At 42.9% G+C, this 14,194-nt stretch overlaps 1 protein-coding gene across 4 annotated transcripts in view; it reads left to right on the top strand.

Annotated features, from left to right (window-relative positions):
* NHSL1 (NHS like 1) overlaps positions 1-14,194 on the top strand; it is a 127,429-nt gene that overhangs the window by 62,576 nt on the left and 50,659 nt on the right. For 3 of the 4 annotated variants that reach the window (XM_036024778.1, XM_036024777.1, XM_036024780.1), the window contains exon 2: positions 6,680-6,832. In XM_036024778.1, coding sequence (XP_035880671.1) covers positions 6,680-6,832 — 153 coding nt within the window. Of the gene's footprint in view, positions 1-2,828; positions 3,933-6,679; positions 6,833-14,194 lie in introns of those variants that run through there. The other variant, XM_036024779.1, reaches the window with a different exon arrangement.

The following is a 14,194-nucleotide window of genomic DNA, read 5'->3' as shown; positions in this document are numbered from 1 at the left end:
ACAGGACACAGTTTTAAGGACTGACTCTCTTAAGTTGTTAAGGGTTCGTCAGAATCCAGAGAAGAAACAATCAAATGTAGGAAAGGAACTACAGGTGACCTGGGCATAGGGGTGCTGAGCCCCGCACAGTCAAAAATTCACTTTTGATTCCCCCAAAAGTTAACTACCTACCAATGGCCCGTTGACCAGAAGCCTTACCAATAACATGACAGTCAATAAACACAGATTTTTGTGTTCTATGTAGTATATACTGTATTCTTCCAGTAAAGTAAACTAGAAAAAAGAGAACATTATTAAGAAAACAAAAGGGGAAGGAAAATACGTTTTCAGTGCTTATCGTAAAAAACTGGCATAAATACGCGGGCCTGTGGGGCTTAAACCATGCTGTTCCGGGGCCGCTGGAGTGCGCTGCAGGGGGAGAGAAGGAAGAGCCCCAGCCCTGGGTCATCCGCAGTGTGCGATTGAAAAGGTAAATAGAAGGATGAGGAGAGGAAAAGACCATCAGTACTAGTTAGTTTACTGGTGACCACTGAGGGTTTTTTTTTAATAATAATTAGGGATAGAATTTTAGGCTATTGGAAAAAAGGTACTGTGAGCATGAGTGTCGAAGTGGCAGGTTTGGTGCTGCCCCTGGCGGAGCTGGCAGTGTGACTGGGAGATGAGTCAAAGGACAGCTGAGGTCTGGGTGGTGGCCTTCTGTCTGGTAAAGCACGGCTGACCCTTCCTGAAGCTGAGGGCTGCTTAGCTGTCTCTTAAGACTTTATTCATCTAATAAATGCTCGTATGTGCCTACCACAAACCAGGTACAGTTCTAATGACTTTACCGATAATAACTTTCAGTTCTCCTATTAACCTTCTAGTGTAAACACCGTTATTTACCTCCATTTCACAGATGACAAAGCCAAGGAGCAGAGAGGGCATGCTGGGCGGGTGGCTCTGGCACCGGCCGTCCACTCCCGTACTGAGCTGTCCTGTTTCCACATGTGCGACATTAGGACTTTCGTTTAAGTGTGTCTGCTTCTCCAGGGCTAGCATTGGAATAGGAAGCACCGAGGATGTAAATGTTTTCTGCCGAAAGTATAAATTGAGCAATTAAAAATGACTAGACATTTCCATAAAAATGTGGCTCTTCAATAAACCAGGACATCAAGGCAATGCAAGTTATAAGGTAAAAGCACTCCCCTGTTCTCATGCTTATATCCAAGACAGGAAGAGATGATAAAATTATTGGGGAAATTTTTATGATTAATAATAAGCTCTTTGAAAACACAGCATGGCATGTAACACAACCAAAATCCTAATGTGTTTGGTTGCTACCTGAAGATCTGGACTGAGGGAGCTGGAGTGATGCCCGGAGGACGAAGAGCCTGGGATGCTGGGGTGGAAGCCTGCTTGCGACCCCTAGGCTCACCACCGACCAGTGTTGAACCGCAGAGTGGTGTTATCTTTGCAGAACTGTGGCCCCTGAATGTCAAGCTTCATGTTGAGTGGGAAGGGAGAGTGCTCCATGCGTGACTCTGACTGCTATTCACTGCTGTTCATCTTCTGAGAGCACTTCTCCCCCTAGTCCTGGTGGACAGGAAAAGCCTCACTACCCAATGAACAGATTTGTGTTCTATTTCCATCGCTTTCTTAAACTTTTTACCCAAACCTCACCTTTTCAGGAAGGTCTACCCTGACGCCTATTTAATACTGCATCCTGGCCACCTGCTTGTCCCCAGATCTCCTTTCATCCTGTTCAACTTTTTCTTTTGCCCATTGCACTTACCAGTGTACCGTGTAAATGTAGGTTTTTGTCAAATAATGTAAGCTCCATGAAGGCAGGGACCTCTGATGTGTCCCAGATGAGTGGCCCTTAGTACGTGCTCAACATTTACCTTTTTAATGACTGAATCAGTGTTCAGATGCCATTGTTGTACACATGAAAAGCTACTGCTAAGTGTGGGGAGGGCAGTTAAAGGGGTACAGGGATTGAGCAAAAAGGGAAAAGGACTCATGGACATGGACAAGTGTGGTGATTGCTGGAGGGGGAGAGGGTGTAAATAGTAATGGAAAAAATATACAATAAAAAAACAAGCTACATGCCATTTTCAGTTGCAAGTGTGCCTGGTGGGTGACGTGCAGCCTGTGGGTGTGAATAGGAGTGCTTCTGTCCAGAACACTCTACTGCCCGCCTCTAGTGCGTCGAGGATTGGAGGCAGCTCTTGAAGCAGAGTGAGGTCACTGTTGCTTATAAATTTGTTTTCCTAAGGGGAACTTTGCTCACTAATTCAAGGCAGCTATATAATTTAACTCCTAGTCTCAGTTTCTTATTTGCCATCTGGCCATCTGATTACTTTTAAGTAAAGCTGAAAGAATACAAATTAGCAATCTGTAATAATATGTATGGTAATACGATGTGTGGGTTTTTTTTGTTTGCTTTGCTTTTGTTATTCAAAATTTAAGATTAAGGGGAGAGGAGGAATCATTCCAAAACTTTCCCTAGAGGGAGCCCCTTATATAAATTTTATTCTTTGACTAAGAGCTTTTGTTATAAACTAAACGTTTTGAGTTAGTGGATTATTACATTTTTCCATTCAGTTGTAAGTCTGGCCCAAAGCTATGAAATAAGAGGTTGTCTAACGTGTTTCAGAAACTGTTTTGCCATAAAGTGGAATTGGGGGAAGAAGTGAGGAGCATTATTTTCTTTTGTTTTGATAACATTTCCTGATCTGTGTTCTTTTTCCTTCTTGTCCCTGTTCCTCTACCCAAGAATATATTTTTTCCAGTGCCTGGTTGTACCCCATTTCTGATTCTTCTCTCTGTCTGTGTTCCCTCAGTTCTCTGAGGGTAATTACTAATGGACAAAAGAACCAGAACAGTGTTCTGCTCACAATAAAGAGGAACCCAGATAATGTTTGAAGTTACTCCTCCTCTTCTTCCTCATCGGGGACGGTGTGTGTGCGCACAAATTATTTAGCCAGGTGCTTAGATAATTAAATTTAAAATACCAATTTAAATGATTAGGGTGCTTTATCTAATTTCTCCTTTGGAGTGGGTAAGTTGGGGTTTCGCTTGGAGGAGAGAGTTGCAAAAGCTAGGTGCAAATAAGATCAAACTTTGGAACAATTACAATGCCGATTCTCAATCACTGGCTAAAGGAAAAAACTGGGTGAGAAGACCTGGTGTACTAATTTGCACGAAAATGCAACCAAGTCATCACTTACAGCTCTGTGGAGATTCTATTGTAAAGTTTTACTGCTTGTAAATGCTTCTTTGGTGCGGGAGGCAGAGCCTGGGGGCGTGGTCAGGGAAACAAAAGTTGGGCTCTTTTTCCCCCTAAATCAGTTCCAATGCCTGAATTAACTGGAGAGCCAAAGAATCAACACAGACTTGCTCTAAGACTTGTCGGCTCCAGTAAAAAGATCTGGACATTCATCGTGACCTACTGAAAATTGGGAGCACATTTGCTTCACCTTGACCTTCATAGAGGAAACCTGCACTGGTTTGTGGACTACAGAGCAGAGACACTTCTGATCTGTTGGAGAGAAAACTGAACAAATGAGCCCCGAGGCAGAATGACTGAGGTGGCTATCATGCAAATAAGGATGGTGATTGGCTTTCTCTTTCTGCACACGTTTGTCACTGGCGGCTCTGAGCCTTAAAGATTAGGTTTCAGTGGGAGATTTTCAGGTTCAAGGACTGTTAATGGTTTGTAACTGCCTGACAATAAGCTCAACCTCCAAAGTTACATCAGCCTGGGCAGACGTCTAATGATTGGAGAAGAGAGCGAGAAGTTAGAATCTGGAGCAGAAGGATGCAGCTTGCCACCTGCCCGCTGGACTGAGCTTTGAATGTGATTTAAATTTCTAAGCCCTGTGTAGGCATCCTGGAAATGGTGGTCTTCATTAATGCAAAGCTCAAGTCTTTAATTAAACTTTTTAAGAAGAAAAGTAAGTAGTTTCTTTTCTCCCCACTATGTGTGTGTGTGTTTATGTGCTAGTTCATCCTTTTGAGTGGCAGAATGAGAGTGGAAACAGCATAATTAACACAAGTTAAACTCCATTCTCCACCAGGTTGTTCAAATACGTTCGACTTTTGTAACTTTAGGGCAGAATTATGTGATCTCAGCATGTCTTGTTTATTTATGGTTCAGATTTCAGGTGAATTTACCCCTTTCATGCTTCTCAAAAGAAGCCCTTTGAAGAAAGGGAAGGGGGGAACCTTGTATTTACTTTATGTCCACCCTGATGTATGGTGTTTTGATGCTTTGGCTTACTGTGCAGGGAACCTCTGTGCACTGTGTCACATATTTTCGGTGGAGATGATCCTCTAAACCCCCTGGCACTCTCTGTTTTGTATTTCAGGGCTGGAGGACATATTCTGTCTAGACTGATCCGTCATTGTAAAGTACACAGCTTTTGTGCTGGTGGCTTCATTGTGTACTTACCATTGGTTCACATTTCTTTTATCTAAGTGTTTCTTCATTCGCTGGAAAAGTATAATTTTTAGAAATACGTGGTTTGTTTTTACATAGTTATTGGTTTGTTAGTTTTAGTTTAGTTTGGGGACCAGTGATTTAAACTGGATGAATGTGCATGGGTAGGAGCCATCGGTAAAGAGACACTTAGGAGAAAGCAACAAAGAACTGCACCCTGGGATTGCTCTCTGCGGCTCTTTCACTCAGAAGGCTGTCTTCGGATGAAGTGATTAGAATCTGCCCTCCAGAGAGTGAGCTACACCAGGGAAGAGACAACTGCTCTTTCATAGGAGTCAGTTGGTAGCTTAGAGTAGGGCTAATGGTGTGATTACATAGATTCAAATACCATTACTTGGATTTGATTTGTAATTGCAAATAGGATGAGTTTCAGTTTTCAATATTTTTCAACTAGGAAGGATGGTAATTCAATCTTCCAAATAAGTGGCCATCAGCACAAAACATTGTAATTAACTAGGGCTCCTCTTTGGGGGACATATGGTGAGTTCCGCACTGTGCAAGATTTTCAGCTACGTGAGTAAGACTAAGTCAGGTCTTTGTGGATGATATGTATTAAGATTGACAGCTATAGGCACCATGCAAAACATTTATTCAACAAGAGGATACATGAAATACTAGGTGCCTAATTTACATACTTTTTTGTCAAACATTACAAGCAGAAAGCACACAGGACATTTTTATTTTTAACTTGCCATCTAGTTCTCAGTGTTTACTTTTCCATTTAGCAATTGGTGGAGAAGGCAGGGTCATTTATGAAATGAGTTGTTATTTGGGGGCAAGGCTTGTAGAATTTACTAGCTGTAGGAAAGGTGGCTCGTGGGGTGAGAGCTACCCTGCGACCCAGGTTCCCTGGGTGCTGCGAAAGGCCCACTTCCTCCTTCATGACGGTTCTAAGGTCAGGGGCTCCTTTGGAGTCATTTCACTGCTCCTGCCACAGCCGAGTTTATGTGAGTCATTTTGTGAGCTAAGACTTTGCACATGTTACTTCACTTGATCCTTGTAATAGTTCTGGTAGCTGTGCTGTGGGGTCCACTGTGTTAATTTTAAATATGTTCAGATAGTTCACTAGTTCACGTGTGCTTGTTCATTTTATTTTGAGAATCTGTTCCATGGTCTCGTTACCCACCAGAGACTCATTATTTGTAGAAGTGGATATGCCCAGTGTGCACTCTGTAGCGTGGGTCAGAGTCCGGGAAGCCTCGCCCCTGACTCCCAATTCTAGTACCTACTGATTTTGCAGGTGTTACACTTGTCACCTCCTGTGAGTGACTCAGCACAGGGTCTTTTCCTTGTACTTCTCCAGTATCTCCTACGCTTGGCTTACTGTGGTAGATGCATAGTTGCTGATGAATCCATTTGGTGCTCCAGTGGTATGCCCGTTTAGGTTGTGTTGTCAGGGAACGTGAAATAGAAAAGAAGTGTCAAGCCCTAGAGGGAATAAGGGGGAATGATTGGAGAGATTTAGCATTCTCTCACAATTACCTATCATCCCTTCCCTCTAATGGTTTCATCGTTTTTTTTTGTGCTGGGAAAACTCAGTTGAATTGGATTTTGTTGGGAAAGTAAAGGACATTGGAATTAAAAAAAAACACATTTCAATATAAAAGTATTTCATGAAAGTAAGAAATACAGAGAAAATTTTATAGCACAAATTGATTTGTACTTCTACTAGATATGCTGTTTAAGTGTATTACCTTGAATGTTTATGCTTACTTTTTTAACTTTGAGTTTATAACAGTGATGCTTTAAAATAATGCTTTAGGGAAGAAATATTTGGTCTCAAACTCTCAGTAGGAAATTTGTTTCTGTTTGGACAATCTGACATTTACTGATGCAATGGCATTTTATAATAGAATAACAGGTACCGGTCCTGGTGGACTTAAGTAGGAGTTTGAGGGCTCTATCAGCTTTGTCAATCGTTTTCTAACACTGAATTAGAAAGAGGGCCTCAAAGGCCAGGAAGCAGTTGACTGAGTAAACAGTTCTACCAAAGCATGGTGGACAGCCTCACCAGTTCCTTTAGAGCTGTCTAAAGGAAGGACCCCTGAGTAAGATTAAAGCTCACTCAGAATTCGCGCTATTTCCCTCTTGCTGGCTCTCACCCAGGAAGGTGTTAGGCACCAAGAATCCATCTTGATGTGATCCATTTGGACCCAGTGAAACTTCATTTGACAGCTGAAGTGATTCTGTCTCTTTCCACAGCGGTTTCCAACCTAGACGAGGAGAGCAGATGGACCGTCCACTACACCGCTCCGTGGCACCAGCAGGAGAACGTGTTCCTTCCCAGCACGAGGCCCCCCTGCGTGGAGGACCTGCACCGCCAAGCCAAGCTCAACCTCAAAACAGTGCTGAGGGGTAAGGTGGCGACCTGCACGCTTGTTGTTTTGCATGACTGGCCATTCGAATGGAAAGCATAAATCTGATTGTTACTTGTAAAAGAAGACTTGTTTATAATGAACATAGAGTATGTGGTGTCTTTTTGACCAGAAGCCTTACCAATACTGTAAGGCTTGGTAAGGCCTTTTTGAGATACTGTAATACTCTAATATGCCCTGGTTCTGTAGAAACCTGCCTGTTGACAGACATGTCCTCAGAGAACCCAGATCAGCCTAGGAACCGTTTAGTGAGTTTAAACCACCAGCACTAACTTAGTCCAGTTCAGCCCCTGCTGACATGGGAAATTTTGCCACTGCCTTTTTGAAACTACTGTAAGTATTCAAAGCACATTTGTTAAAGCTAAACTTTCTACAAGTTTGTTCTGTGTAGTTCAAGTTGGGAGGGAAGGGAACCCTCAAGACTTTGAAGGACTGCAGATTGTTTGATTTATCAGAACTTGGGCAGCACCCACTGGGCCCCAGTAAGCGTAGGTTCTGTCAGCTGGTGAACAGCGAATGCTGTGGTCAGTGGCAAATACAGAAGGGTGTCCTCTGTTTTAAGATTCTCACTTTTACTTTGACTGATCGTTGGTGTTAGAGAACATAAATGTGTGACAGGGAGGACTTCCTAGAAGTGATAAAGAAGGGAGGAGTTTCTTTAAAAGAGGAAGGAATGACTTCTAAGAATAAGAGACTTTTTCTCGAAACAGCGAACCAATGTTCTTATTCTCCCAGATGCTGCTTTACCAGTTCCCTCCTGCAATACAATATTGGGACGTGTTTATGCTAAAAGAGTACTTTTTGTTTATCTAAAATTTACTTTAACTGAGTGTCCTGTATTTTTGCAAGATTTAAATCTGAAAGAAATACTGTCAAAACCCAGCACGAGGCCCACCTAATTTTCATGATAGTTTTTACTTGTGTATCAGTCATTTATTCAGTAAATCATTCACTAATGTGCTGTTACTATAACTCCTGATTACTAGTGAACATTCATTAAACACTTAACTATATGCCAAGGGCCATTCTAAGCCCATGGCAGGAATCGTCTCATTTAATCCTCACAGGAATCCTACTGCTTACTATTACTGGGGTGGTTTTACACATGAAAAAAATGGAGACACAGAAATTAGAAACTCTCCTTCCATCTCAAGTTAGTGGTAGGACCAGGAGCTAAACATGGACAGTCTTAGGCTGCAGAGCTCAAAATCTAAACTGCTGCACTATATTGCTTTTCACAACTATTTGTTGGGAATCTTATATCCTGGCAGAAGTGCAGAATACAAAGGCAGGACCTTGGCTCTCAGGAATTTATACTTTTATTTATAGTGTAAATCACAATGTGAAAAATTCTCAAGATGGGCCAAAACTGCTGTATGGGAGTTAGAGAAAGCAGATAATTTCTGCTTAGAGAGAGAAGAAATAGTTATCAAAGGACTCACAATAGACGTGGTATTCTGAACAGAACTGTGCAGACCATAGGTCATAAAGCTCTTTTTTTGTTCCTTGAATCTTTTATGACACTTAGAGTATCTCACATGTGTCTTATTACTCTATCTTGTATCTTACAGTCTTGACATTTAACTGTCCAGAAATGAGGACATTATTTGGTTCTCTTTCTCATTAACCACAGGAACCTACATACTTAGTGACTGCAAGCTTAAATGAGAAGAATGCCATTAGTTGGGCTCTTTCGTATGGTTTTGGAGTTGCACTTTGACCTTTGCCTTCCTGATGTTGGTCACATAATGCACCTAAATCCACCCAAAATGTCTTCTAGATCTCTTCAGTTCCTAGTGATTATCTTTAGTTATTTTGACAAGGAGTTTCTCTACTTGTAGCTCACCTTCCTCCCCCAAATAATCAACAAGAGTTTTAAATGGCACTGTTCCCAGGACAAAGCCCCAAGGCAGGGCCGTTGTTTAGTGTTCCTCAGCCTGGTCTGGCTGGTAGAGGGTGCTTTCAGGAAGGTGTGTGTGAGTTTGAATATTCAGGCCCAGCTTGTTCTGATCACTCTCCAGGAACCCGTGCTTCCCTGTGCCCTTCCTGTGCGTCTGAGGACCAGATCAGAGCTTCTCTTTGCATCCCTCAGACAATTAAACATTTGCATGCAGATTTGTCTGGTTTTATTCTCTTTTGGACTACTCAGTAGGTCCATATGAAATATCATTACCATTGATTTTGCCTTTACTTGGATTTAATTTTGAAAAATAAATGCTTTAGTAATTGCCTTAATGCCCTAAAATGATTCACTGAGGGGTTTGTTATTAACAAAATTAGTAACTTTGGAAAATTTTTGGAGCTCAACTTTTAAAGTCTGGATTTAAATGAAATACTCCTTAAGAGATTGTAGATAATAACTTTGAGAACAGTGGTTGGCAAAGATAAAGTAAGAAAGGGCATCTGAAGTCTTTTCTTCTTCATCTGTTTGCTTTTCCTCACATGTACAGGACTTCACCTTCCTTTCCCCTACACCAGGTTAGCCACTGAGGCAAACAGGAGGTGAGTGCAGGGTTCCTGTTGCCTCATTTCCAGTGAAAGTTAAAAAGAAAAATCCAGCTCCAGAATAGATGGCACTATTGAGGTATGATGGTATATAAGGTTACTAGCCTAGGTTAATTTGACCTCCACGTTCTTTGCTTACAAATCTATTGTAGAAGCATAGCTAATTATTCACAATGGGAAATCTGTTTTCTTCCTTCTGTTCTTACTAAGACCTTGACCCTAATTTTAAGGAAGGAATACTCTGTAATGTTAAACAGGTTGGCACGTTTTCATAGTCATTAAGTGCTCATTGTATGAACTGCTGTGTCCGTTCTTATGGACAGGTCAGCTCTCCTCTTGAGGATCGTAAAATATGGAAGGAAGTGATAAAGTGAGTAATATCAGTTAATAACTAAGCATTATAAACATGTGCTTATTAAAGTAATGCAGAAATGGTCAGTAGAGTGAGTGAGGAAGGCACCAGGTTTACCAAAAATGTTATTAAAAAGCTAAGCTTGAGTTACGACAAACATAAGTGCAATTTAATACATATTTGAGCTTCAACTCCTACCATGACAGGAGTTTTTAAATGAATGATTAAAGCTTGTGGGTCTTTAAGGGGCTGCTCTCGCTGCCTTGTGTCAGGACCGAAGGAAGCAGATAGTGGTGTTCTGGGCTGTGTGTGGGGTGCTCCGGGCACACAGGGAGGGAGAGATCCGTCCACTGGCAGAGATAAGGAGGTACTAGGGGTCCCCGCCCCCGTGGGAGAGGAACTGGGCTTCCATGGCATTGAAAATGGCGTGTGGAGTACCCAGAGTAGGTGTCCTCCATGCGCACTTTTCCCTCTTGTGGTTCAAATAGAGCAGAAACGTTTAGTCTTTGTTATTATTGGCTAGTCTCTGGAGAATTTGATAGACTTTGGTGGCCATGTTCTTGGATCAAATGATTTGGTTTTGTTGATTTGTTACTAGAGATAAATAGGTACAGTAAGTTCTCACTTGCAAGTACAGCATAATGGCGTATAATGCCACCAGTGTAGGCTAACTGATGGAAAGAAGAGGTACTTGTCTACAGTATTTTATGCACACTGTAGTGAAACACTGTTGCATGAAACAGCGCTACTGGGCGACCTGCTGTACCTGGATATAAAAATAGTATTTTGGTGTCAGCTCAGCGGGACATCTGGCTAGCAATGGGGAGCGAATTTCTGAAAATGGATTCCACTATCCATAAAGCATTCACTCAGCTTTTTACTGAATTTCCAGAAGAATTCTATCTTTTTCATCTCCATCGTCGTTTAAGCCCTTCATGAACTTCATCCAAGTTGCGATGATGCGTAACCTTTACCTAACTGATTTTTATCTGGATGACCTTCAGCTTTATTAAGTTGGAAACGGGGAGTTGAGGGGCAGGGTGGGCATGCCCAGGCCCAGTGAGAGGTTTGGATTTTACTTCTTATGACCTAGAGACCTCATCTGAAAATTGAAAGCATATTAAAGGCTGCAATAAAGCCATGCTCTTTTCTCAGGCTCCGCCCCCCAAAAGCCCAGCTTGGGAGAGAGATAAACATACTTTCTCAGTATGTTTAACAGGCAATTTAGTTACAGTGTCTGTGTACACTGCTGCTGCCTGAATTAGTTCCCAGAACATCTGTTGCTGGTATCAGAAATGTTCTTTAGTCACAGCTCCCTTTCCCGAAGAAATCTGTTTTAGCAGGTCAGTCTGCTCTGCGGCTCTGGAACCGCAAGTGTGAGATGGGGGAGGAGTGCTGAACCTGGCCTGCGCTAGCGCACAGTCAGAGCCTTGCATATATTATATCTGCAGATACAGGAGTTGAGGGTTTACAGTGTGAAAAAATGACTGTTCCAACTGATTAAAAACAGTAGTGTGTGTGTGTGTGTGTGTGTGTGAGATGTGTGCACACCAGCCTGCTCCACATTAGAGAACGATACACCTTTCTTAAAACCGTGGGCAAGGTTTCCAGGCAGTGGTCGCCAGGCTGCCCGGACAGTTTCTGACCCACGGACTGTGTCGAAGGCTCGCTGCTCCTACCCTGCATTGTGGGGAGGCCTCCTAGTTCCCCGTTTTTTTATTTCTGTCATTTTTTTTTTGGAAAGTCGATTTCAGTCCCCTGGCATAGATAGATAACATGCTATTAACTAAAATAATCACCATGACACACTTGATACAAAATAAATGTTATTAATAAATATGAGTCAATCCATTTAAAAAAAAGAAGCAGCAGCCTCCTAACTCCCTTCTGTTCTGGATTTGGTGAGGAGCCTTGGCTGTCCTATCTCCCTTCCTTGGGTCCCTGGGTCCCTGGGGGATCCCGGATGTCCTGTGGTTTTGGCTATTCCTCTCTTGGGGGCCCTGTGGCACTTCTCAGAGGACCGTCTGGGAGACGCCTTCCTGTGTGGGGCCTGTGGCTGTTGACTGAGAGCTTTCTGTCCTGGATGGATGCGTCTGCTCACCCCTTCACACAGACTCCAGATGAGTAACTGCTTGACTGACCTTGTGCCAACAACATTGAATTCTTCATCTTTTTCCCCCTGTCATTTTATAAAAATATGACACATAACACAGACAAATACATAAAGCAGGTATAGTTTAACAGATAACTATAAAGCAAACACCTATGTAATCATTACCATTACTGGTCAGAAAGTAGAATGTGACTGTGGTGATCACTTCACAAGGTATGGCAACATCTGATCACTGGCTGTCCACCTGAAACTAATGCAATATTGTGTGTCAACTGCAGTTGGAAAATACATTTGAAAAAATAGGCTTTGACCTAAACTCCAGCAGCCTCCTGCTGTCCTCACTGTGTAACAGGAAAAGGCACATGTAGGTTCAAGTCCCGACTCAGTTCTGTGCTCGGGATGTGTGGTTTGAGCTTACTCTTGAGTTGTTCTTTCCACCATTTGACCTTTTCTCATCTGTAAAATAAAGATCAGAATATCTGTTTACATGGGAATAAAATGAACTTTTATGTACAGTATCTCAAAGTGGAAGCAGTTTGTGGAGGGAAGGAAAGGGTGCATTTTAATTTAAGTGCAATGGAGTACAAATGAAATATTTTATCAGTGTCCGCCCTCCTTCCCAGATGGCTGTCCTGGTTTAGCTGGTGCTTCCTCTCGCACCCCTCACACTGCAGAGGTGTGCGTGGGGCAGAGGGATGGAGGAAGACAAGGCACATCATCAATGACAGGGACGGCCATAGACGGTCAGCACCAAGATTCATTTCCACCACATGAGCAAGGTGTCTTTCTCCCCACTCACTGCCCACCCCCGGAAGGTGCCTGGAATGCTGGTGCCGGAAGGGACTTTCCAGGTCCTCCGATGAGTAAACCCCCTTTTCATTTGGCGGGTGAGTAAACAAGGCTTATCGGAGTTACAGGATTAGTTTATGGCCACTGTGCAGTTCACAGATGACCGAGCCAGGATGACATCAGGGTTCTAGCTTCAGCCCATGCTGGCCTTTTGTGGTCTCAGGCCCTGAGGACCTGTCCCTTTGATGCCTCTTCAGTGCCCTCAGCTTTCCAAAGGTCACGGGCACAGGGCTCACTCTCTGAATGGAAAGGCCCAAGGAAGATTTGGTTTCTTCAGGCAATTAATGTAGGGAATGCAGAATAGCTCATGGATGTCTTAAAGGTGGTGGCTTCACTCTCTCCTGATTTCATTAACATTCAGTTAAGTTTAAGAGAAATAAAGAAAGGAAGCTTCACCATGAGACATCATACCTTACTAATACCTATAACCATGTTTCAGTTGAATGACATTTAGTGCTTACTATTAGGGTTATAATAGGTCATTAGTACATCAGTGGATTAAAAACAAGAGGCCACCAGTTATAGAAGGGATAAGCAAAAGAAAGATGAGGGTTTGGAAATAGTAAACACACCCAATGACTTAATTCTTACAGCTGAGTTTATTCTTTGTCTAGTTCATTACTTGTGTTCTTCCTGAAGAATCCTTCTATAAAATTGATTTAGAAAAGGAGAAGGTGAGCTTAAATTATTTTCTAGTTTAAACAAAGATAGGCCTCGAATTGGGTTGGGGTGGGGGGTGGTTCGTTGTTCAGAAAAGCCACTGAATGAGTTAGGAAATACAGCGTCTGATCCTTCCTAAACCACGGCAGCACCGACACCTCATCCTGTTGTCACTGCCTGTCCCGGAGGACGCGACCCCAGCGCTGCCTGTGGGCTGCTGGAAGACCACACCCCACCTCTGTGCTCCCTTCCTCTTTTGGAAAACAATTTATGATCTCTGAGTTTCCGTCTAAGGTCTAACATTCTGATTGGCCCCGGTGCTTAACTGCTTAAGGGTGCTATGTGTGCACTTTATTGACACAAAGATATAATTTACTGCTGGGCATAAGTCCTGACAAATGTGTTGACATGAAAATTTCCTAAGCGATTCCTACAAGAGAGGCACGGGGCTGGATGTTGTAGGTGAGTCAAAGATGAAGGATGTTGCCACTTTCTGCCAGAGGCTTACAGCCGGCCAGGGAGATAGGATACGTGGATGAGTTACTCACTGTGAGGTTCACGACAGTGGTATCATTGAGCCTCACCCTTGTCCCTGGGTGTTGTCCTTAAAACCTAAGTCTGATCATGTCTCTCCTCTGTTAGAAATTCTCCACCAGCCTCCTTCATAACTTCCTCAGCATCTGATAGCCTTTATGATCTGACCCGTGTTAGCCTGCCTCCATCTGCCAACTCCCTCTCCCTCCCCATGCTTCTCAACCCCTTCAACCAAGTTCTGAACCCTGTGCCTTCGCATGTAAAGATAAGGTCCAGCTGGAATGCTGGCTTGTCTGGTCCACGCTTTCTCTCCATGGCACGTCACAGTC

This window comes from Phyllostomus discolor, chromosome 4 (assembly GCF_004126475.2).
Source record: "Phyllostomus discolor isolate MPI-MPIP mPhyDis1 chromosome 4, mPhyDis1.pri.v3, whole genome shotgun sequence".
Taxonomy (NCBI): Eukaryota; Metazoa; Chordata; class Mammalia; order Chiroptera; family Phyllostomidae; genus Phyllostomus; species Phyllostomus discolor.
This window is presented reverse-complemented; position numbering and strand designations above follow the sequence as displayed.